At 39.8% G+C, this 25827-nt stretch overlaps 1 protein-coding gene across 11 annotated transcripts in view; it reads left to right on the forward strand.

The window, feature by feature from the left end:
• The window catches only part of Dnm3 (dynamin 3), a 453602-nt gene that overhangs the window by 347964 nt on the left and 79811 nt on the right, over positions 1-25827 (forward strand). For 6 of the 11 annotated variants that reach the window (XM_021227897.2, XM_021227899.2, XM_013114328.3 and 3 more), the window contains 2 exons: positions 17961-18072; positions 24691-24702. In XM_021227897.2, the coding sequence (XP_021083556.1) occupies positions 17961-18072; positions 24691-24702 (124 nt within the window). The remainder of the gene's footprint in view (positions 1-17960; positions 18073-24690; positions 24703-25827) is intronic. The other 5 variants (XM_021227898.2, XM_021227901.2, XM_040738257.1 and 2 more) reach the window with 1 other exon arrangement.

Below are 25827 nucleotides of genomic sequence, written 5' to 3' on the forward strand. Positions count from 1 at the left end.
AATAATTAGTGTCAGCATTCCATTCACTAGAGTGCCTCTACATGAAGCTGGTATATAAGATTCATGAGAACAGGGGTCTTGATCAACAGGTATCCCTCAGCCTAACATGATAAAACCTGGTGCCCAGCTTTTCAACAAATGTTTATTAAATTAATCAACAGATAAATAGCATAACATCCACCCTACAAAACATGTCATGTAATTAGATACACAATGCATCCTCCTATTATTTTTTACGAAGACACTTGGTATGGGAGAGCCTTTTGATAGAAACTTCCAGGTTGAAGACATGAGCTGCTACTGCCTTTATTAGTCCATGGTGGATATTTCACCTATAACTTTATGTGAATCAACTCTAGCTTTGCTCATATGTTTGCTCTATAAGTAGAATATCATTCAACTCAAGAGATGTATAAGCAAGGCATTAAAGGAATACAGATGAGAGAACAATTAATGCAGTTAATGCTGACTGAGAAACACCCAGAGAAAGAGAAATTGGAGTTATTGTTCTAATGATGGGTAGCGACTTGCCAAGTGGTGAGGTCGGGGAAAGGAGTAAATAGCGCATGCAAAGGTCTAAAAGAATAAAAGACTTTCGACGCAGCTCCTGACCACAGAGCATCACCACCACCACCTTCTGTTTGTCTAAATAACACTCATTCAAGCAAAACATACATCACCATGGAAATGCTTGTTTGGTTTTTGTTTGTTTGTTTGTTTAATTAAGAATATGGTTTCTTTCTTTCTTTTTTATTTTATCATTTTGTTTAGACTCAGTTCTGCCCCGTTATGTTGAAAACTGGCACACAAACTGAGTTCTCCCTACTACAAAAGTTACTAAATAGCCAGGTTTCCTGGAGACCTAGTTTTACTCAATGATTGACAGCAAACTTACTGACATGTGTGAAGAGCCTCTTAGCCTACACAGGTTTGTGCTTTCAGTGTGTCAAGTTCACAGTAAGGTATAGCAGAGCCAAACTGCATGTGACTCAATAGGGCCATGGATTTAATTCCCATATAACTGTCTCTAGGTGTCTGGGAGTGAAACATAAACCTGAACTGTCAATAATCATAGGATTGGCTTTGCTTATTTTGTGTATTTGGCTTCTTGATCTATAGGACACTGACTAGGAGACATGATGCTTCCCTTATGTTGGTGGTTCTTCTTAATTCTCATTCTTTAGAAGTTTTTAGTAGTCATATTTTATACTTACATAATAGTCACTGTTATTATTTAATCATTAACTCAAATGAAAGGTGACACAAAGAGCCATCCTCAAAATTAACAAATGTGGAAGGGAATGGAGCAGGCACGCATAGCCAACACTGCACTTTTTCCTAACGTGATAAATCATGGCTGGCATGAGCCCATGACCACTCTGTATTTATTCCTGAGATTCTAAAAATGCCCGGCTTAAGCAGGCCATTACCACAGCCTTTTATGACCTAATAAATGAGGCAGACTGAGAATAATTGTGGTTCTTTCTCTGCTTCCTTCACCAGTTGCCTTTATTCCCTTCTAATGTCTCTCGTTGCTCTGGGCTAAATGAAGTTTGGATTGCAACAACAACTTTTTTTAGTGATATTGTAATATTGGCTAATTTGCCTGCTCTTGGTTATGCCCACGCAGACACATGACCAGTGGCTGTTTGGCTTGTCCTCCTGTGGGGAAATAATTTAACAAAGCTAATAAGCTGTGTTAAAATAAAATAAACAAATTCACATGGCACCCAGCGTCACAACCACATGCAGTGTGGTTGTTGTTTATTAACCCGAGACACCAGCCCCACATCTCCAACTGCCTACAGGGCATTTTCACCAAGCCCTCCTGTTGCTTCATCTTTAACCCTTCTAAAACAACAGCCATCAATAATCTCCTCTCACAGGTAGGGTTTAGGGGGGATCACTTCATCACACCCTTGACTTCCCTCTCTGACAGCAATCATTACTGTTGCCAGTTTTAGAGGAGTATACTTGAAGCAAACAGATATGGCATGAGACAAATGGCTTGAGTTCTGAGGCCAAATTTCTTGTTCATACTTCAGCTCTCAGTAATCCCAACCACAGCTGAGCAACCGCAAGCTCCACCAGAGGCCAGAACTCTCCAGGACATCTGGGAATGGGAGAGAATGCCTGTGTCCTGCAGGCACAGCTTGCTCAATTTCTCCTTTATAAGTTACCAATCAAATCAGCCAGTCTCCTGCCTCTTGAGAAGAGGAAACAATGAAGACCAAGGAAACAGGGCCAGAAGATCAAGTTCCCACTCCTTAGTTGGCCACTCCTAACTTTTCTATTTTTACTTTGGTACCTTCTTGGGACATCAGATTAGCATTTGAATTTGAGGATGAATATTTGGATATAAGCATTTTCTATTGCTGAGAATTTTTACCAGTTAAACTGTGAAACCTGCCTACTTTTTGAGCCCCAGATACAAACTAGACCCATATTCCCAGTTCTTCAGCCATGACTGTGATTAACACTGGCATGCACAGGCACCATGGCAATGGCAGCCAAAGGAGGCCAGGGCCAGTGGTGACTCAGCTGACACTGCAGTGATACTTACAGTAAATGTGATTTGTAAGGCTTTCCTATTAAAAATCCTTTTCCACAAATCTGATTTTTAAATTTTATTTAGGACATTTTGTTTATTTATTTATCTATTTATTTATTATTTGTCCTCTTTATTTTTCACTACTGTCAAGAAATAAAAAGATGTAGCACTAGTTATATATATTAAATCAACTTATATCAAAGAAACTTGTCTCAAAGACAATGAGTCATGATACTTTTAGATAAAGGTACGCAGATAGCCTCTGATGTAGAACTGTGGAATTGATCTTTATGGGTAATATTGAGAGATAAGCAAAATATGTTAAGAAGGGGAAGAGGTTGAGCCAACTCAGGCTTCAATGATCACTTCAGTTGGTCATTTATGAATGTAAAGTTATTTACTGAGCAATGACAGTGTACTTCACTCATTTATGAATGGAAGCTATTTACTGAGCAATGACAGTGTACTATTCAGTCCCATCAACAAGACAACAAGTCGTCGTCATGTCTATTCCGTCGTCGCCTGTCCCCCACCCCCTGCACCCCCTCCCCCCTTACAGGAAATGTATAACATAATGAGGAACATTAACGGCAAAAACAATCATTTAATTACAACTGTTAATTAAAGCTTGTCCGAGAATTCACAACAGAGTGATCTCTCCATTTGGAGAGTCTAGGGACAACTAAAATTAACACTAGAAGAGTATATGGAAGCAGGCCAACGACCCCACAAGCCACACAAAGGTTGTCTTCATCCTAACACCATAAGAAACCACTGATGGGGAACAATGTGATAGGCTGAAGTGCAAAATAGAGTAGGGGTGGAGTGAGTGCAGAAGTTGAGGTTTTTCTTGTGGTTCAGATGAGGCATGATGTCACACTGGACTAAAAAGATGGAGTAGGGGAGCTGTTGTCGGTCCTAAAGTGTGAGTTCAAAGTCATCTTGGTCTACATAGTAAGTTATAGGTTTGCTGGGGCTACAAAGTGATATACTCTCTCAAAAATGAAATTGTATCCTCAGTTAAGGTGTCCTTAAGAAAATACCTGTTATTTTGACTTTATCAGTTATATTGACACATCTTGATTCTCAATCAGCAGGAAAGACTAAGGCAAGTCCAGAACTAGGGGCTTCTTTGCTCCCATGACCCTCAGTCTCTCTTGACCTTCTGTCCTGCCACACTTCTAAGAATTAGTGCATAAAAGAACCATATATACATATATATATATATGGGGTGAAAAGACATAAAACTGAGACAACTGTTTTGAATAAATTTTCCCCATTTATACTCTAGCTTTAATATCTTATGATTTTATTATTTTAATTTATGTGTAGTTCTTAGAAATAGTGCCCATAATTGACATAATTGGTGCTTGTAAATTTACTATCATAAAAGTAGACTTGGCATCTCTGAATCCTCTGTCTGCTGAATCATATGTCTTATTTCTAATTTTGTTTATTTTCTCATCTTTTACAACACAGTGTTGTTTGATCATCTGATTTATCCAAGAGGAAGCTCTTAAGTTTACCCAGGACATATTTGATTTTCATAATTAGTGCCTGATTTTATAAAACCCTATATTATTCTTGTATAGTTTTGTAATTTTCCAACTTGTTAGCTTCAGTGTTGCCAGTGTAGCCTTATGCTGTTGTTTTCTGTTTTTTTTAATAAGACATACATTACTGTGGATTTTGTTCCTGGATGGAGTTTTGTTGTATGTACTGAGTTCCAGTCCAGAGTGTAATGTTATTGTTTCTTTAGTAAATAGTGTGTAATTACCATTTTGAGTTAACTTTTTATCATGATTTCTTACTTTACTGTATTATTATTTTGTTACCATGATATGTGAGATGGAGACTATTCTCTGTAACATAAAAATATAATTATTGGTCCTAGCTTATTAAATTTGCATTATTTGTAGCACAGGTATATTTCTTAATTGATAGTAATTAAGACCTTTGTGTCAGTGATGTAATGCTACAAAGGAAATGCATAGTGAAAATATTGAGAATTGTTGGGGAAGGTCAGTAGATGGCCTTGTTGAGAGACAGCAATGAAGTATAGGAATAGACAATGAGACAGAGTGTCATGCCCAGAAAAAGGAATAATACCTGTAGAATCTTAGTGAAGAAACAGGGTCAATGTGTTCAAGAGACTGAAAAAGACAAGGCCAATGTGGATGAGGCAAAAGGAGCAAGGAAAGAGTGGAAGAAATAAGGTTAGAAGATAGATACTCTAGCAAGGAGCCTGGATATTCTGTTCTACTCACATTGTGAGCATGCTCAGATAGTCACTGTGGTCTATGTGTGGAAAGTGGATCAGGAAAAATGTAAAGAAAAGTAAAGAGCTATCATCATCACCCAGAAGAGAGAAGAACATCTGTGTCCACGATGGAGAACTGGAGTTACCCACATGCCAGTGTTGTTTATGGCCACATATCTTAGCCTCTGGTCACATTGGAAGAAAGGGTAGATAGAGAGAAGTTGACTTGTAGTAGACGACTTCTGGAGGTCTCAATCAAAAAAAGGTGGGGAAAACAGCAAAAGAGATTACAAATATACTATCAGGGAGGAAGAAGGCAGAGTTCTAAAAGTGGGAACCATAGTGGTCTTGAGAAAATAGCCTTTGAAGAGAAAAGCAGTGACCAAACTGCCAGTGCTGTGGCAAATAGGAAATCAGAGGGCTGACATTTGCTTTGGCATGGATATAGATACAGATATAGATCAGTAGAGATAGATAGTAGATAGATAGACGATAGATACATAGATAGATAGATAGATAGATAGATAGATAGATAGATAGATGTATAAATACATGACTTGGATGAGAGCTTTGTTTCAGAACAAAGAACAAAGAAGCAGGAACATTTTACTCATGGCAGTGGCAGTGGGTGAGGGCAACACTGGGGAAGAAATGAAGGGAGAGAATGGAGCAAAGTATTCAGGAATCTTTGCTATAAACTTGACGTGAATTGGGCAGTTCTTGGGAGTGGAGGTGGAAGAAAATATGAACATGCTTTAAGATGTTCATATTTTTAAGGCATGTGGGTATGTCATACTAATGGTCAAGGAGTACAAGGGAAAAAATTGTTCAGTGGACATTAAGTAAATGATTATAGGAAGCCCACATAGGGCATTAGGCATTAGAAGACATGGGACACAGAGCACAAGCTGCTGGTTTGGCCATTTCATTCTTCAAGCTCTATTAAGATGCATAGTCTGCAGCTGCAAATGAAAGTGATCTGATGGATTTCTTAGAAAGTATGCTGATGAATTTTATTGATGACTTACTTATGTATTCTTCATTAAGGATGAACAGTGAGGGGTACACTGGGAATTCCAGGCAAGAAAAACTACATTAGACTTGGATGGTATGGCTACTTTCATCTGTCATTGGTGCCCTCCCTGAGGGAAACAGTCTTGGTTGAGGTCTCACCAGGAAAAGCTAATGCAGCAACTGCTTAAGGGAACATGTGACTCTAAGACCCTTTGCAGTTCATTTTTTTTTTGCCATAATGAGAACGCAGATATTTTAATAAAAGGAAATAATGGGCCCAAACTAACTATATAAATAAGTTAACAACTGTAAATCACACTCCTATGTTTAAAAGCCTGGTTTTGTAGGCAGTCACATGTTAAAGCGCTAAAGACAGTCATAAAAATGATCACTACTTTTTAAAAATTTTTGCATTTTACTTGTGTGTTTACCACATGCTGGATGCTACATTAAATAAGGTTTTGAGATGCATAATCTTATTTTTCCTTATAGTTATCCTGAATAAGATGATAACCACATCTTATTAATAAGTAAACTGAGACTCAGAGGGGTTGCTTTATGTAATATCATGTGAGGTGAATGGAGTAAGGGCTGGAGAGATGTCTCCATAGGTATGCTTATTGCAAACCATGAGTACCAGAGTTCACACCCCCAGCACCATATCTATCTTCAACCACGGCACTGCAAGCATGGACACAGGTAGACAGGTAGACCCCAGGGGCTTGCTGGTCAGTAAGTCTAGCCTAAAATGGTAAGAGCCAGACTCACTGAGATACCATATTTCAGAAATAAGGGGGGAAGTGTGGAGACTAGCAGAGGAAGACACCTGATGGGAACCTCTGGTCTCCACCCAACACAAGAGCAAGAACACACACATACTCACATGTACACACACACACAGGCACACACATACACGCGCACACACACACACGTACACACACACACACACACACATACATCCCAAAGATGAACAATGTTGGCTAGATTGTTAACAGATGATTAAGGAAAGTGTACGGTCAGGAAAAATGGCCCAAAATCTACCAGTCTCCTTTACTGCATATGTGTGATATTTCACTGAGAGGCTTGTGATAGTTGCTGCATCTCACTGTCAGAAAACCATATTATACAGCAAATACATTGAGCCATGAAGAATGCTGCCCTGTCTAGAAAATACAGATGAGAAATGTTCTAAGGCACTGGCTAAAGGGTTTGCTTAGAGACAGGAAGTCTTGGGATATATACACACGTAAACATGCCCAAACACACAAGCAAGCATGCACATGCATGTATGTACACGCGTAGGCACACATTTTTTCAGGCATACAAAATTTGCAAGGTATGTTTATGAAGCCGTGAAACTTTTTCATCATGGTCTTACTGTGTAAGCCTTAGCTGCTCTCAAACTCCCGATCCTCCTGCCTTCGTCTCCCATGTGCTGGTATTCCAGGTCTTACGCTGTCATGCCTATCTTAAGTCAAGATTTTTAATAATAAACATGTCTTAATTATTGCTAGTCTACAGTTTAAAGAAATTATTTACTACATGATTTTATGTACTTATGAACCCTTAGTTAAGACCAAAAAATAAGTAATAAACATATGACAATATGGTTTGATTTCTTTTTCTTTTTTAAAAAAATAATTTATTTTTATTTTATGTGCATTCATGTTTTACCTGCGTATTGTCTGTGTGAGGATGCCAGATCTGCTGGAACTGGAGATACAGACAGTTATGAGCTTCCATGTGGGTGCTGGGAATTGAACCTGGGCCTTCTGGAAGAGCAGCCAGCGCTCTCAACCACTGAGCCATCTCCCCAGCTCTTGGTTATTTAGAAGCCAAGATTGCTAATTAGCCAGCTAAACATTATGAATGACCTTTAGATCCTAGATACTGGAAGGAATGGTTTTGACTGGTGGCAAAGAAGAAAGTGTCCTCATGTTCTCTCTGTGGCAGATTGTGCAGCCTACCTGGGGACTAATTTGATGCTGTGTGCTAAATGCTGGAGTTATCTGTAGAACTTGCAGCCCAGAAAATTCAAATTCCACTCCTAAAAACATTCACTTTTTCAAACAATTCAATAATTACCAAAAGGAACTTGTTAAGATATTATTTTGAAATATCATTCTTAATTGTTTAATAGCTGGTATCAGATGTTTAAAGAGACATGAAAAAAGAAATAAGGGAATTACACTTCATATTTTTAACAGCCAAAGCACTCTTTTGACATGGGAGAAAATTTTCTCACATCTAATCAAAACATGAGCTCATCCTGCAGTCTGCTCACTTGAGCAAAGCACTTTTTACCTAAGGGTGAGATTTTCTCTCCTTCCTTTTCAGCATCATGACAACTTTCAGTTCTTCAAACTGTAAAACACATAACTTGGTTTCAGAGTGGAATCGTTCAGAAGCTCATATCTGCATGATTGCAGCTGAAATAGACTAAACAAGAAAATGCAGTCAGTACAAATTGCTGTGGGTTATCTCTGCAGCTACAGCATGTGGTGAGAACTGGAAGCTTCCTGGGCAGAATTTACGAGCCTTCCAGTAAATCAGCCCAGTGTTTCAGACCTCTGTCCAGCTCTCCTTGGCTGTCTAGACACAGCCTAAGATGAGGCTTCAGAAATGGGTAGAGACAATGCTGCCAAAGCCACCAGAAGCCTTTGACCTTCTTCTAATGTTTCAACCAGATAATTATTTTCCCTCTCAAGAATTTGGCTGTCCTTTAAGGGGAAAAAATAAGATTTTCCATGTGAAGAACCCCTGAAAGAAAATACTCTGGAGAAAGGTCAGTGTGATGGATCCAAAGCTGGATTCCTCAGAGCTGCTCAGAGAGTACGGAAAGTCTGGGCCCACTCTGCTTCCCCTGCCTTCCAGCTGGCCAAGAGCTCGCAAGAGAACATCCAACTTTGCCCACCCCATATCTTTACATCTCAAAGGAGCCCTTGCTGTGTGGTGGAAGTAGCTCCAAATGAAAGAAGTAGCAGCTAAAATTAGAGAAAGGGCAGAGATTTAATTAGATCACTTAAAAGTAATGCATTTTTTATTCTCTTTTAATAACCTATCACCCTTTCTGGTCCAGATCAAAGGTGTAGGCTGTCCAACTTTCTGACAATAGATTTTTATCCATGTAAATGGACAGTATATTTCCTCTAACTCTATCCCAGCTTATTTAAAATTATTCACCCTACTCGTGACTTCTGTCTTCCAAGTTTTATATTCTGTGTTTTCTATAAAATTCAAGAATCTGGTAAAAAATGGAAAACATGATTTTTTTAAATTTTTAATTTTTATTCTTGGTTTTTTCGAGACAGGGTTTCTCTGTGGTTTAGGAGGCTGTCCTGGAACTAGCTCTTGTAGACCAGGCTGGTCTCGAACTCACAGCGATCCGCCTGCCTCTGCCTCTGTCTCTTGAGTACCAGGCTTAAAGGCGTGTGCCACCACCGCCCGGCCAAAAACATGATTTTAAACATAAGCACTGTCCAAGTTTGTTCCATTGTGTTTCCATTCATTAATGTATTATTTCACTCATCCAGTCATTGTATAGAGGTCATATGCCAAGGGCTATGAGAAGCCCTAGTTCTACTCTTTCACTGGCCCGTGATCTGGGGAAAGTCCTCCAGCTCTCTCTAAATCTGTTTCCTCATCTATAAAAACAGCTCTTTGACCCAGTTTTCAGGGTTGCCATAGAGATCCAGTGGGGGTGGCTTCTCTCACAAATTGGTAAAAAGAAAGAAAGAAAGACAGGAAAAAAAGATCAAGTTTTTCTCTCTCCATCATTGTACCTCAAAAGTCAAAGACACTGGATGTCAGTCAACTGCTTGTAAAACTCATAAACTGAACTGAATTAAAATATGCATTAGTGACCCATCTATGCTATCGAGGATGATTCAAAGAAGCATTCACTGCTGCACCACCTTGCAAACAGCAGGTGTGTGCCCACCAGAATCTAGATGTCCAGCTGTGTTGTAAAGCCAACTCAGAAATGAGTCCTAGGAAAATGTTCCAAATGGGGAAATCCTGGCAATAAATATTTACTCAAGATAAATACGATAAATAAGAAGTTCCTCCCAAATAATTGCTTAAATGGAAAAAAACAAACATAGAAGCAAAAACAAAGTCAAATTCTTAAAACACACAACAGCAGTGCTTAAATAATCTAGGTCAATGCTTCTGAGGCAAATCAGCCAGTCTTGCTGGGGAAAGTAGCAGCCTCAAAATGCCTCAATAAGTCGGGGTTGTTATTTTGCTTTGTAGTTTTATTTTATGTGTATGGGTGTTTGGTCTGCATGTATATCTGTGTACCACTTGTACGCCTGGTACCCACAGAGACTAAAAGAGGGCACTAGATACCCTGAACTGGAGTTACACACAGTTGTGGGCCACCTTTTGGATGCTGGAAATCAAACCCAGGTCCTCTGGAAGAGCAGATAGGGCTGTTAGTAGCTGAGCCACCTCTCTCCCGCCCCTGAGAGATTATTGCTTTATTACTGAGCATCACATATACAAAAATGAACTCGAGTGATGTGCAAACTGAAAGATGATACATTTTGCTGGGAACTGCTGAAAAATGTCAAAGCCAAAAAGGCAGTTTATTTCTCAACATAAAGGAAATAGTAAAATAAAGGTTTTTTAAAGCAAAATATGTCTCAGCATGACAAAACTGAAAGCAAACATATAGCCATGTCAAGAAATAAGCATCACAGAGACTCTTCTAATTAGAGGTGACGATTTTCAACTTGGGATGAAAAATGAAATACAATCATACTATTGGGATTTCTCAACAAATAGGTGCTTTGAAAAAACAAAATAGATAAAAGTTTCAAAAAATGTCAAAGGAGAAAAGATGGATGTTAGATAAATGCAAATAAAAGTGAGAAGTCATTGAAGTAATATATAATAAAAGGTTGGATTCTATTTTATACTACCAATAATAATTTTAAAACAAAGAGCATCACTTAGACTAAAGAAAAAATTTTCAAGATTTGATGGAGAGTCATTGTTAAGTTACAAAATTCACTGAGTTCGTACTCCTGGGCATTAACAATCTGTCAAATGCCTATACCTACTGATCACCTTATCACAACTTTGGGTACCGTGTGATCAGATTAAGTATTTCTACACATTTTAAAGATTTACTTCTGATTTTCCCCATTACAGTGTCTATGTTATTGTTAGTAGTGTGAAAATCAATTGACTTTTGTGTTTTCTGAAGTTAGTAATGGCATTTTAAACAAAGTAACTCATTTCATCACAGTGCTGAAGTTTTTAAATTATTGTATGTATGTATGTATGTATGTATGTATGTATGTATGTATGTGCCTGTGTGTGAGGGCATGTCTGCCATGGTGTACATGTGGGTCACCCAGATGATCAGTAAGTGCCTTTACCCTCTGTGCCATCTCACTGGCCTTCAGTATGTGTTTGTTATATTTTTGGATAGTCTGATTCTGAGTAAGTTTTGATAATTCAGATTATTAGGTTGCTATTAATTTCTTTCATACTCTAATATCTCACTATTAGGTTGCATATAACATCTGGTTCGATATGTTTTTCAGTTCTGTATTTATAGCTGTGGACCCTTCCTTTTTTTCTTTGGGATCTTGCACTTTTTCCCCATTTCTCCATATTTAGGATTATGTGTCATAGCTATGGGAAGAGTAAAACCCCTGTGGATGTATTTGTGTCATTTTTTATTGTCTACTTCATCGATCATCCTAATTTACATGAATTATCTGCTTTGATTTCTCAGTCTTTTAAGGTCTCCATAGATAAACACTGATTTTTACTTTCTCTCTTTCTTTCCTAAACAATAAGATATTTAGGGTCATCCAGCCTCCAACAAATTTTGCACTGCTTCTCAATGTAAATAGGAAATATTTAGATTTTATAACCCTCTATGTAAGTCATATTCTTGCTTTGTTTGTGATATCAGGGCTATCCATGAGTATGTGGTTCAAGTTTGTTTTTCCACCTTTTTTTCTGACATAGAGTTTCTTTGTATAGCTCTAGCTGTCCTGGAACTTGCCCTGAAGACCAGGCTGGCTTCAAACTCAAATCCACTTCTTCTGCCTCCCAAAAGCTAGCATTAAAGGTGCGTGCCACCATGTCTATTTTGTACTTTTTATCTTTAGAAACTCATTTGTCTCTCTTTTCTCTTCCTTCTTTTTCCTACAATGATTTGTTTGTGTGCAAAGAATGTGACTTTTAAAGTTTGTCAAGTCTGGTATTGTATACTGTGGTCTAAATATTAACTGATTTTGTAGATTTTCTGTGTGTGATAGATTTTTTTTCAAATATCTTAAGTGTTATTTATCCCCCACCCCTTTTCTCTCTCTATGTTGCTCTCCCTTCCTAATCTTCCAGGTAAGTCTTTAACCCCATCTTTTCCATCTCCACCCTTCATAGCATCTGTATCCCACTATTCCTATCTCTAGAACTTGCTACCCATGGTCCCTTTTTACTTCCCTTGTATCTTCAGTTACTCCAAGTGATATACTCAGCTTTAAAGATGCATAAATAGAGCCAGGCAGTGGTGGCACACGTCTTTAATCCCAGCACTCGAGAGGCAGAGGCAGGCAGATCTCTGTGAGTTCGAGGCCAGGCTGGACCGACAGCCTCCAAAACAATACAGAGAAACCCTGTCTCGTAAAAACCAAAAAAAATACATAAATAGGATCCACAAATAAGAGAAACTATGGTTCTTGGCTTTCTGGGTCTGGGTTACCTCAGTATATTTTCTAGTTCTATCTATTTCCCCCACAAGTTTCATGTTTTCATTATTCTTGGATGGTATTCCATTGTAACATATACCAACTTTTCATTGTCTATTCATCAACTGAAGGACATTTATGTTGTTTCCATCACTAGATACTGAAAACTGCACATTCTAATCTCAGCAGAGATCAGTCATTTCAATTCCAGGAAATCTGTCCTTGTCCTTCTGATAGCTTACTTCCTTCTTTCTTTCTCTGGCTATTAGATCTTGCTTTATCTTTGTTTTCACTTAAGGCATAGGTTCAGCTGTAGGTGCTTTGAATGAACTGTTCTCGTGAACATGGAAAGTCAGAGGCAATATCTCAGTCATCAAGGATGATAGACAGTCCATGTGCCATCTATCTATAGAGACACAGGGTGGGAGAGAAGAAAAATCTTGCTCCCGAAGCATACCTCCTTAGGAACAGAGAATAAGGCACACTGAACAGTCTCCCATCACTAAGAGTTGGTACTCCAAATGGTCTGGTACATGCTGCTTCTCCTGGATCACTCCTGTGGGCACAAAGCTCTTGTCCATCCAAAAGTAAGAAAGCTATCTCATTCACATACCTTTCTACTGCCCGTGCACCAATGATAACATTGACTTGACTTGAGAAAAGAGGATACATTTCACTTGAGTGGAGAGTGGTGAGGAAACAGAGTAAAATTAAGTCACTATCTTTTCAAAATCCTCTGGGGAATATAATAACAAGCATAAACATGGTGCACTTTCTGTCTTTATGATGTATACCAGCTGAATGGAAAAACAGATGTTCATCAGCATAAATAACAAAGACAGGGTGTGTATGAATGATTACAAGGAGCAGGGAAGCAGGGTGGAAGGAAAAGGTCGAGGACAGAAAAGAGGAAATATATTTAATTCTGAAATCAGAAACTTGATAAGAGATAGGAAGGAACTAAAGTTGAGTAGAAGTGTGAAAAATGCATGAAAAGGGAGCTGCCCTGGGATTTCATGGATGTGATGTTTGTGGACACAGTGACTGACCTGAGACTCCCCCTCCCCCCATAAAGAGTAACTGCTGTGCAAAGAGAGCTGGGCAGAAGACAATATGTACAGGGGCATTTGTAGGCCCAGCATCTGATATTTTCCAGAAACCCGAAGAGGCATGGTAGCTAGACAAGGAAGTTTTTTCTTCCTTGTGTGGAAGATGCCAGGGATGAAGGCTTTGTGAGCCAGCATACCAGCTGTGGTGATTTGACTAAAAATGGCTCCCATAGGCTCTTAGGGAGGGGCACTATTAGGAGGTGTGCCTTGTTGGAGTAGGTGTGGCCTTGTAGAAGGAAGAGTGCCACTGGGGGAGGGCTTTGAGGTTTCAGAAGCTCAAGCTCACTTGCTCTTCCTGCTGCCTGCTGACTCAGGATCCAGCTCCTTTCCTAGTGCCATGCCTTCCTGTGTGCTGCCGTACTTCCCATCATGATGACAATAGACTAACCCGCTTAACCGGAAGCCAGTCCCAGTTACGTGCTTTCCTTTGGAAGAGTTGCCATGGTCATGGTGTCTCTTCACAACAGTAAAGTTCTAACTAAGACACTGCCGGTAGTCTTTATTGCTAAGAGCTTGCAATCATTAGAGTAAAATGGCTGAGCCACATTTTCAGAGGACCATAAGAATTGAGTGCATAGAGTAAATGAAAAGGGCAGTGTGATGCCGAGACAGAGAGACCAATGAGGAGGCTGATGATAAGGTGGTAACCAATCTCAAAGGAAGCTGCTCCTGGGTGGTAACATGGCAATACCATGTGGAAGATATTGAAAGTGTGGTGTGTAGATATCAAGTCTCTGGGTTACACCACCGCTGCCTGGAATAGGAAGAGTAGAAGAAAGCTGAGCAGGAAGTCATCAGTTCAGTTGTTCACTTTGCTGTTTGTTCCTTTGAGATACTCAAGTAGAGAAGCCAATAGGTAGTATGACTCTAGGGAAGGTCTGGACAGAGGGTACAAACATGAGTGCCTTCTGGGATTGGTGCAAATGGGGGCTGTTAGACCCAAATGAAGACATGTCAAACAAGAGTAAGCAGAAAAGAAAAATAGTGCTATTATCTATTGAAATTGAACTTTTTTTCTGAAAACATGACAGTAATATCCCTTAAATGTCCATCAAATGAACATAAATTTCATTCTATAACTATAGAAGTTTTTCTTTAAAAAATGTAATCACAGTAAATGTGACAGTCATTAGCAAAATGCCATTTATGATGACAAAACCAAAAACCAATTTCATTACACTAGACGGTTAAGTAAATCATTATACATTTGTACTGATGAATGCTATATCATCATAATTTGCTCTTTATAAATACTTTATGGCATATAAATGACCATGATGTAGCAGTAAGTGAAAAAAAGGACATAAAATCAATAGAGTATATGCTGGATAGTTTTATGTCAACTTGACACAAGCTAGAGTCATCTGTGAGGGAAAAACCTAAGTTGACAAATTGCCTCCATGAGATCAGACTGTGCTCAAACCTGTAGGGCATTTTCTTAATTAGTGATTGATTGGGGAAGGGTCTAGACCACTTTGGGTGGGGCTATTCCTGGACTGTTATTCCTGTGGTCTATAAGTAAGTAGACTGAGCAAGCCACGAAGAGCAAGTCAGTAAACGGTGTTCTTCCATGACTTCTGCGTCAGCCCTGTCTCCAGGTTCCTGACATAACTACTTTCAATGATGAACTGTTACCTGGAGTGTAAGTGAGATAAACCCCTTCCTCCCCAAGTTGCTTTTGGTCATGGGGTTTTGTCACAGTTGTAAGACAGAAATTGGTAGTAGGAGTGTGGGATATTGCTGTGATAGACCTGTCAGTGTTGTTTTGGGGGAAGATTGGCAAAGGACTTTGGTACTTGGGGCTGGAAAAGCCATTGAGTTTTCAAAGCCTGGTGAGTTGTTGTTCAAACCAGCCCAGAAGATTAGAGATGATTCTAAAAGCAACGCAGATGATGGAAGCCTGGCTTGTGAAGTTCTAGAGCAGTGGTTCTCAACCTTCCTAATGCCACAACTCTTTAATACAGTTCATGTTGTGGTGCCCCCCAACCATAACATTATTTCATTGCCACTTCAAAACTATAATTGTGCTGCTGTTGTCAGTTGTAAATATCTGATATTCAGGATATGAGCTATGCAGGTTGCACCCTGTTTTAGAGGGAGGCCCTTTTGATATTTAAATTAAGAATCTGTCAGCTGAGCTAAATAATCAACTGTGATTAACAAAAGACCAGTGGGGTTGAGAAATTAGTGGTGATTAAGAAGAGGCCAGCATCTTCTCTATCCACTCTTCGGGTGAGGGACATCTAGGTTGCTTCCAAGTTCTGGCTATGAGTGGATAGAGAAAATGTGGTACATCTACACAATGGAGTACTATGCAGCAGAAAAAAATAATGGAATCACGAGATTCGCAGGCAAATGGATGACACTAGAAGAAACCATCCTGAGTGAGGTAACCCAGTCACAAAAAGAGAAACATGGCATGTACTCTCTCATATATGGATTTTAGACATAGATCTGGGGAGTGCCAGCCTACAACCCTATGGCCAGAGAGTCTGGGAAACAGAAACTTCATTTAGTGGCTGATCGAAGAAGAGGCAGACTCCCTTGGTTAAGTACTGAGCTGAACTCAAGAAAGCCAGTAACAGAGAGGGAGGACTGATGATCAAAGGGATTAAGACTGGGCTGGTTTAACCCCCAGAAACAGCTGACCAGACAAAGGTTAACTCTTGAATCCCAGGCATCAGCCTGGGAATCCAGCATGGGACTGATCAAGACCCCCTGAATCTGGGTGTCAGTGAGGAGGCCTAGGGAATCTATTGAGCCTTGGGCAGCAGATCAGTACCCATCCCAAGTATACACACGGACTTTGGACTCCCATAGAACAATGTGAGGTGCACTCTCACCCTGAACTCTTGGGGAAGGGTCTAGGCCCTGCCCTATATGAAATGATAGACTATGGACACCCCCATGGAGGGCCTCACCCTCCCTGGGGGAATGAGGGGATAAGGGGGGTTTGGGGGGAGGGCACGGGAGGAAGGGAGGGAATGGGAGAGGGACCAGGAACTGACTTGTGAAGCAACCTCGTTTCTTATCTAAAGTTAAACTGGAAAATAAAATATAAAAAAGAGGCCAGCATCACTGAGGTGATATCTTTTGGGAAGTGTTTCCTCCAGGCCAGCACATAGAAGCTGTGTTCCAGAAGCAGCCAAGGTCATACCTTGTGCTGACAGCTGAACTTGGTAGTGTAAGAGTCTCCAAGTGGTACTAGCTTGAAGGCAGGAAGGGTTCATGGAGAGCAGCTGAGGTTTGGTGCTATGAGAAGCCAAGGCAAGCCATGGCTGAAGGTGCAGCCTCAGTAACAGTTGAAGCCCTCGACTGAAGGAGCCATGCAGAGACTTGAGGCTTGACGCTGTGAAGAGAGCCCAGGATAGACTATTGGTGAAAGTGCAGCTCAGTTGCAGCAGGAGGCCCCGGCATTCTGGAGACCCCAGTGCCATGGCACTGAAACAGTGCTAGAGAGGAAAGGAGTGAGGGAAACTCAGCTGTATCAAAAATGTTCAGAATGGAAAATTATAAGAAAACAATTTTATAAGTAGTGAAACATGGAGGATTATTATTATTCCTGTTCTTTTGTCTAGTTTCCAAATTTCAAATGTTGGTATTTATTACATACTACGTGTTGTTTTACTGTCTGGAAGAAAATAGGAAACTGAAACGTTGTTCTAGTTATAATTAACAGCAAGAGGCACCTCACCTGTTAGTACTGGTGACCAGGCTTTTCACACCCAGAGGAGCATTTGTTCTCTGAATACAGCCAAGTCATCAACTGTTTTGTTGTTTATAGATTTACAGGATTATTACTGTACTTCTCCAAGTTTTATAAGCTACTTAGTAAGAAAATTGAGCTAATTATTGAACAATGGCAAGTGCATTCTCCAGAACACAGCTGCTCATCAGCACATATCCCCACAGGGTTTCCTTTGTCTGTGTTTTCATGGATCTGGGAATCGAACACAGGGTCTCCCTCATGCTAGGTAAATATCCTGGCACATAGCTCCTTCCTCTGTACTCTTAGACCAAGGGAAAGATTGTAATTTTATTTAAAAATTGATGTCCTCTTTCTACAGGCTCTTTAGTTTAAATCTCAGCACTGTAAATAACTGTGAGATCTTTGCTGTGTGATTTATTAAAAAGAATCCTGTGAGAAGTACACATTGGAGCTCACTTGTTATTTTAAAATACAGTGAGTAGCTTGTGCTTGCAGCTAGTGGTTTTCAGGGAACTAACCTTTGGAACTGTCATGGATGTCTGCAGCGGTCTGAGTTCATGTTGAATTTGGTCCTTAGCTAAACGAGTGTATTTTTTTTTAACTCTAGGAATGTATACAAAGACTATCGCTTCCTGGAGCTGGCCTGCGACTCCCAGGAGGATGTGGACAGCTGGAAGGCATCTTTGCTGCGAGCTGGGGTCTATCCAGATAAATCTTTAGTAAGTTGAATATATTTCTTATCTAAAAAAGAGCATTGCACACCATGTTGAAGAAAATGTATCAGTTTCTGCATGTTAGCAAAACAGCTACTATTTTTTACTAAATTTGGCCCCTTGTTACTGATGCTGCCTTATTCTTTATACATTGATATTTTTGATTTTTTTCTCCATCAGATTTCTTCAAAAGCTACAGTACATTTTCCTAAAGAAAATGTCCCATTCTGATTCAACATTTGTGCTCTTAGAAAGATTTTAATTCTATTTGAAAATTTGATGTCTTCCAAACATTATCCCACAGCTGGTATAATACTATACTATCATTCATTGTAATATTTTATGTTTATATTTTAAAGCATACTTATTTTTATAAAAGCTTCTTCTACTGTGTCAGTATTACTTAGATCCACAGTTATGTCTGATTCAGACTCTGGATAATGTCACGATGAGTGTGAGGAACAGAAAAAATTACATAGCTCTTCCCACTTATCTTTATTAACATACTTCAAGTGTCTGGGAGACACTTCTGTCCTTCGAGTTAATAAACAGACCTTGTCTTTGTGCTCTTTACAGAATGTAATGTTATGCAGGCATCTCTGAAATGAGACTTCAGAAGTTTCCATTTTCTCTGCTCACACCAACCAACATACTGTGCGGCCTTTCACACTCTCCCTTTCTCCCTCCTTCTCCCTCTCGCTCCTCTTCCTCACTCCTCTCTCCCTCCCCTCTCTCCTTCCCTCTTCCTGTCTCCCTCCCTTTCTTTCTCTATCCCTCTTCACCCACATGCTTCTCCCTAAATCGTCATGTATCCATGTCTCTTCTCAGAACTAACCTGCTAAGATTGATGCCCCAGGACTTAATGCAGCATGACCCTCATGGTGCCTGTTTGGCTCTCTGTGCCGAGTACTTAGCCTATTTAGCTCCTCCAAGTTTCATTTCTAAAATGAAATTGGTGCTAAGTCCCCTATAGAGTGCTCAGTAAAATGCAGGGAGATAATGGATATAAAACACACATGAGACATGCAGAAATGAGCATTCTTATTTTTATGTATAAAAATAATTATTTTGACCATTATCCTTTTCATTATTCACTACATCGTTTGGCAACCGATAGAGGTTAAAATGTTACATAAGGACCTGGGAAGATTTTCCAGTCGGCAAAGTTCTTGTTATACAAGCACAAGTATCCAGATTTGAGTCCCCAGAATCTACATGAAAACTAAGCTTGATGTTGGCACCTGTAATTCCAGTGTTAGGAAGTAGACATCGGAGGGTCACAGGGGCTTTCTGGCTACCCAGTCCAGTCAAATTGGCAAGTTTCAGGTTCAGCGAGAGACCCTGTCTCAAAAATAAGGTTGAAAGCCATCATTGAAGACACTCAACACCAACTTCTGACCTACACAAACATACAGGAACACACACATGAGCATATACACTTATATACCTGTGCACATGCATACACACACACAGTATATATTATAGCCAAGACGGTATATATTATGGCCTAGTGAGATTGTGGTTTATTTGTTTGTTGCTGTTTTGTTTTATTTTTTGCTGTTTTCTAACTTCCAGATATACTTAATGGTATATCAATATATATGTGTTTGTATGTCTACATGTACATTTTCCTTACATCTAAATATGTTTTAGATTATGGCTTTGTAAATTATACACTTTTTAAGTGAAATAATTAGATACTTAGAGAAGTTATGTGGCACATGTTTGTGATGGAAAAAAATTATTTATCTGCCCATGAACTGTTTTTATAAATCTATACATTCATGGGTTCATCCCCTGAATGTATAACAACAAGGAGACAATCTAAGAAATGTCTTCTATATTTTATTCTAATAATCCATTTTAGTCAAATTGAGAGTTGTGCTACACAGTTTTGACTGTTTGGTTGGAATCTTCATGTGCTTACCAGTGCACACTTAGACCAATCACTTAGGAGATGGAGACAGCTAGATCTTTACTGCACATCAAAAACAAAATTGGAAATTAAAGTTGGCAGTGTATTCCAACTGTTGCTTTTCTCGGTTTTCACAAGAATAGTGTTGATGTTTTATGTGCACTATGTAGTCTTCTCAGGTCTTGTTCAAACAGTTGCCTGGCACTTGATGTCTAATGGCAGCCAACTGTTGAGATCCATTAAGTTGGGTGTTCAGTTACAGATTTGTGAGCACACTCATTTACATCTAGAAGTGATAGTTTTAGGTAGTTCTTCCTAACATAGAAAAATTTGATAGAATCAGATTAACCTAAAGACTGATATCATTAAGCAAAATTTTAGGACTTCTGAGGAGTATGTTTTGCTTTCATGTCAACAAACCACCAAGTCACTAGCAAATAGTTGTTTCTCTAGTAGAGAAATAGCCCTGTTTTCTATACAAACATCTCTATTTGACTAGGGAGAAAATTCTCATTTATATATAAGCTGTGTGTGTTTGGGGGCTGATATGTGGCTGGCTGGATATGTATATTTATGAGTATGTATCTATACATGGTATGCGTGTATGTATGTATGCGTGTGTGTGTGTGTGTGTGTGTGTGTGTGTGTGTGTGTGTGTGCATGTCAGAGAATAGCATGGGGAAGCTGGACCTCAGACGTCTCCCTTTTGCTTAGACAGGATTTCTCATTGGCTTAGAAATTCACCAGTTGGACCAGCCTAGCTGGCTGTGAGCCTCCAGGAATCTGTCTGCCTCTGCCTTCTGTATTGTGTTGCTAGGTTACAGACATGTGTGCCACTGTGCCTATTGTCTATCTGGATTCTGGGGGATCTGAACTCAGGTCCTTATGATTTAGAGGCAAGTATTTATACTGAGCTGGAAAAAAATAAAACCTTCTATTTCCATCATTTTAAGCATGTATGCAATTTTGATATGCTTTAGATAAGTGTATATCACTCACTTTGAATTAGATGGTGTTTGAGGCCAATTAGTTTGTTGTAAATTTACATGTACGTTTTAAATACTACCACCACTATATTTTCTACTGTCTCCATGTAATAGATTATTTTTTGTCACTCACATCAAAGTGTTTTGTGACTTTGTCTCTTGTCTCCTAAATCATTTCTCTGGAGGTTTTCTTTTTGAAAGCATATCCTTTGTTTTGCATTCCTTTCCTATACATCTTTTTCTTCTTTGGAGCTTACCTCACTGACTAGCTGGCTCAGCCAGACCTGTAATCACAGGCCTGCACCACCTCCCCAGGTGCTGAGCATCTGACTTAGGTCTTCATGTCACTGTTGCAGATGCTTTGCCAACAGAGTCTTCTCCTCTGACCCAATTTCTTCTAATTCTACTTCTTTTGGCTACTAAATTGAAGTTATAACCATTATAAAACCAAATGATGCAAAGTATACAGGACTTTACACAATTTCAAAATGAAGATGCTTTTAATGGAATGTCTAGTTAACTATTCAGAATAATATAAAAGTTGTGTGTGTATCCTAGTGGTTAGGAACTATTAAAACTCTCAAAAGACTATTTTACCAACACATGTGCATAAACCTTTTCTCATAAATTTGATTATAAATAAATGTGAATTAATCTGAGGAGCATAATCTGATAAACATGACTTTTGAACACAATATTGTTAGCTTTTGATATGACACTAAGGAATTCTAAATTCAAAAAATCTGAAACATGAACTGTGCAGTGGAATGGAGTAGACATGTAAGCAAATATAGTCTTTGTTTAAATCCTGCCACTGCTGTGTATTAGTCCTATGACTTAGGTACCTTGACTATCTCAACAGTCATCTATACTTTTCTAAGCTCAGAACACACCTTCAGAAAAAAGGTTCTGGGACATCACAACTAGCTCCATGCCTTCAGCCACTGACTGTGTTCAGGGCTGCATAACATTTTTCTTTGACATCCTGAATGTGCATACAAAGTGGTGATTCTAAACTTTATGTTTAAATTTTCTTTGGAAATTGTTAGTAGGATTTGACTGTATCAGAGACAAATTCCTCATTGTTAACTAGGAAGCTTAGTTGCTTAGAGGAAGTCCTGAGAATCCCTGGTGGACAGGCCAACCTTCAAGGTTGAATCAGGAGGGCAGAGCTAAGCCCAGGGGCTGCCAGGCAACCCAAGAGCAGCATGCCTGCTCTCTTAGAAGCTGGCCCTCCAGCCATGGAAAAAGGCAATGTGAGATCCAAGCAAGCCCTGAAAATTATTGGGTGCAAAGTCGGTTAAGTAAGAAACCTCTGAGCATTTTAAGAGGTTCCTATGCCCTGCAAAACACACACACACACACACACACACACACACACACACACATGCACGCATGCATGTACACACACACACACACACACACACATGCACGCATGCATGTACACACACACACACACACACACACACTTACTTATATACAGAGAGGTTTCTATTAGATACCCTCCAGTATGAACCAGTGTGAGCTGCTTCTTCAGAGCTCTGACTCCCAGCTTCCCCTATGAACTAGGGACTCTGCAGCTATAACCAATGATTTTGAACACCTTGTGGGTGAAACCATCTTCCACTAAGGTCCTTTTGGCACCTCAGAAATAAGTTATTTTTTGAAGACTCTTCAGTAATTTTTCCTCTCTGTCAAATAATAGTTGAAACAAAGAGTCCCTGTGTCTTCCCAACAGGGAAAAAAAGGAATGGCCATGGACTTCCACAAACATTTACAAATGTGATGGCCACTCATATATTGTCATTCAGCAGTCTGTACAGGAACAGGAGGATCCAGCACCCCACTACACATGGCTCACCCGCCCCCGCCCCCAGTGCTTTACCCAGTACTCTGAACAGCTGTGTGTCCAGTTCCAAAGGTCCTAAAACACCATCCATCATACAGGACTGCCATGCTTCTCACTACATAGATGACTGGGAACTAACTGAATGAAACAGCAACTGGCCCAAACCAACACATCCTCCCCTTCTGTGTTTCTTTTTTGTGAGGATCAGGGCATCCTATACAGTGACATCACTGTTGCTGCTACATGTTGAACCATCTGCCACTGAGTGGGGAGGCTAGTCATTCCCTCATGTGCAGAAAGACTTGGTTGAACTCCTGAAACTGCTTTGCTAGATCAAAAGCTGCTCTGCTGTGGAATGCAATAAACTCCATCTGTCTGAGGTATTTTCAGCATTATTGTTCTTCTTAGGAGAGCCAGGGTCCTATTGTTCTCTAAAATAGTCTTTTGCTCATAGTAAAATTCCCAGTGGGACCTTTACTGCCTTTTTGAACAGTTGGCATCATCTTCAGGAAGGGTTCCTTTGGGCTTTGCGTTTAACTTTTTTCTTCCTTCATTCTTGTCATTATTTATGTGTCTGTTAAGTTAGTGTGTTAATAACCATACTGTAACAACCCACAATGCTTAAGAAATTTCTCTACATGGTTTTATCAGTGCATTTGTATTTTCCTTCTTAAACATGATGGCTGCAACAGTCCCTGGAAGAGATGGTTTCCTTTAGGTTACCACCTGGCACAGAGCTCAAGCAAAGCTGCTCCTGGGATTATTCATTGCCTTCCCACTCTCCCAGAGTATTTCTTTGTGTATTTCCCCCCCTCACATCCTCAACCTAAATGTAAACGCCAGCTCTCTACACTGGCCCATTCCTGCTCCCAGTCTTCCCTGGTGCACACATTTCTCCTACAGCTCTCTGCAACCTCGCATCTCAGAGAGACATTATTTCTGGACCCCTGAGAGGAGAGCTCAGATCTGTTCCAGACCCACATCCCATCACATCTCCCCCACAGGATCTGACCTTGCAAGGACTTGGGCTGCTCTGGGAGTAATGAATCACCGTTTTATTTTTTTAGGCCATATGTGAGTTAAATTGTTTGATGTAAATCATACTCTCACAGCTTCAATTTGCAACAGAGGAGTCATTGGCCGCCACTCCTCGCCACTGGCTGCTCCGTCTCCGTACACAGTGTTGCTTTTAGAAATGTCTACATCTTTATGACTAACCTTTCCAGATCCATTTTGTTGAATGAGGACTATTGTTTATTTTGGCTGAAGCCCCACTATACAGTCTTGACTTCCCATGCCAACCCAAGACAAAAACTCCTAACTTCCCAAAGAATAGGATGGCACACATGGAGCCTGTACGATGCTCAGCTTCCTCCACTGCCCCAAACCACCCACTCCTTTCCTCAACATTTGCTTCCTTTTTAAAAAAATTAATTCCACCTTTTTTGAAGCCAAGGATGCAGTGCTTGTTTTAAAAAAAAGTATTAGACTGATGAAATTTTCCACTGCTTGGCATGTTGGAGGAGGGGCTGTCAGGAAAGTCAAGCCAGTACACTAACGTCTCTGCCTTTCATGCTAGCGGTTCACTTATTACCAATTCAAACCAATTCTTTCTGGCTTGGTTCCCATACCCCAAGTATTCTGAGTAGAAAAGGGATGGGGGCGATCTCTGCTCTTGTAAACGCACGATTTCACTTACCCTGCATGGATTCTTTGACTTGTGCATGAGCTTTGGATATACACAGTGGGATGTCAGCGAAGAGTTCAGTTATTCATTTGGATTCTGATCTAGCAAGAAAAACCATCATTTTTAAATAAATCTGTGTTTAACATATTTCTCTCTCTTTTTTCCTTCCTTGTGGCTGCGTGCACAGGGAAGCAACAAAGTAAGTTCTCTGCCCTCCCTGTTGGAGCTCCTCTGTCTCCGCTACTGCTGCATGTATCTTGACAAGTGTGACTCTGTGCACGTTGGGACGGCCACCCTTTGCTGTTGTGCAGGGATTATATGGGGCATGCAAATGTCGGGGGCAATGTGTGTGGATGGCTACAGTGGTCACTATGTTTTGACCTTTGGAAAGGAAATACAGTGTGTTTTCAGAACTGGCTATGGGGTCTATCAGAGAACTTGCTCAAAAGAAAGAGGTCAACACCAAGAACAAAGGCGAAAAGGTTGAAAGAGGAAGATATGTCACAAAGGGGTATGTTTGCCTGCTAACACTTGGTACAGCTGAAGCTTCTGACCCCAAATCAAAGCTTGCATGTCAATATGCAGTTATAAGAACCTTAAACTGGAGTCTTAAATGGCAGTATGGCAGGGTTTGTTGGCAAAACTGAACTAGATCTATGCACTGGCTTTGAAGGTGCCTTAAAATGGATGGAGGAGGGTGGGGTCAGCAGTTGACTTGGCTCCTACATCCTTGATGAATTCCAGCTGCATGGAAGTGGGAGAGTGTGGGGAGTGTGAGAGGAGATCAAACTGTGCATTATAGGTTTATGAAAACGGGCAATGCACATGAATGGTACAAGTTATTTTAATGTTCTTATTACAATAGAAAAATGAACAATTGGTGCTTTGTAGCATTGCTAGATTGGTTAAATTTTGATGTAACTTTCCCCAAAGGTTATGGTTACTTCCCACTTATTTAGAAATATAAAAGCAATATAGGTTGGTGAAAGTGGCCTTAAGTTAGGCAGAGTGATTTTTGTTTTGTTTTGCTTGTTTTTCCTTCATATATTGGTCCTTTATCCTACCAGGTGGCCCACTTAAAATGGGCCTCAATGAATAAAATAAGAATTGAAAAGAATCTGTTATATAAGAGTTGGCTTGCATATTTAAAGCAGCTGGAATTCATCAAAATTTCGCTATTCATAAGCCATATGTATAGAATGTAAAACAAATGTGGGAGATATTTTACAGTTTAATTTGATGGAATGTGTTATTATGGAGTAAATTGACATAGATGGTTGGCACTAAAAAATGTGTCACTTCATAAATTTATACACTGGTATAA

This window comes from Mesocricetus auratus, unplaced genomic scaffold (genome assembly GCF_017639785.1).
Source record: "Mesocricetus auratus isolate SY011 unplaced genomic scaffold, BCM_Maur_2.0 Super-Scaffold_100676, whole genome shotgun sequence".
Lineage (NCBI taxonomy): Eukaryota > Metazoa > Chordata > Mammalia > Rodentia > Cricetidae > Mesocricetus > Mesocricetus auratus.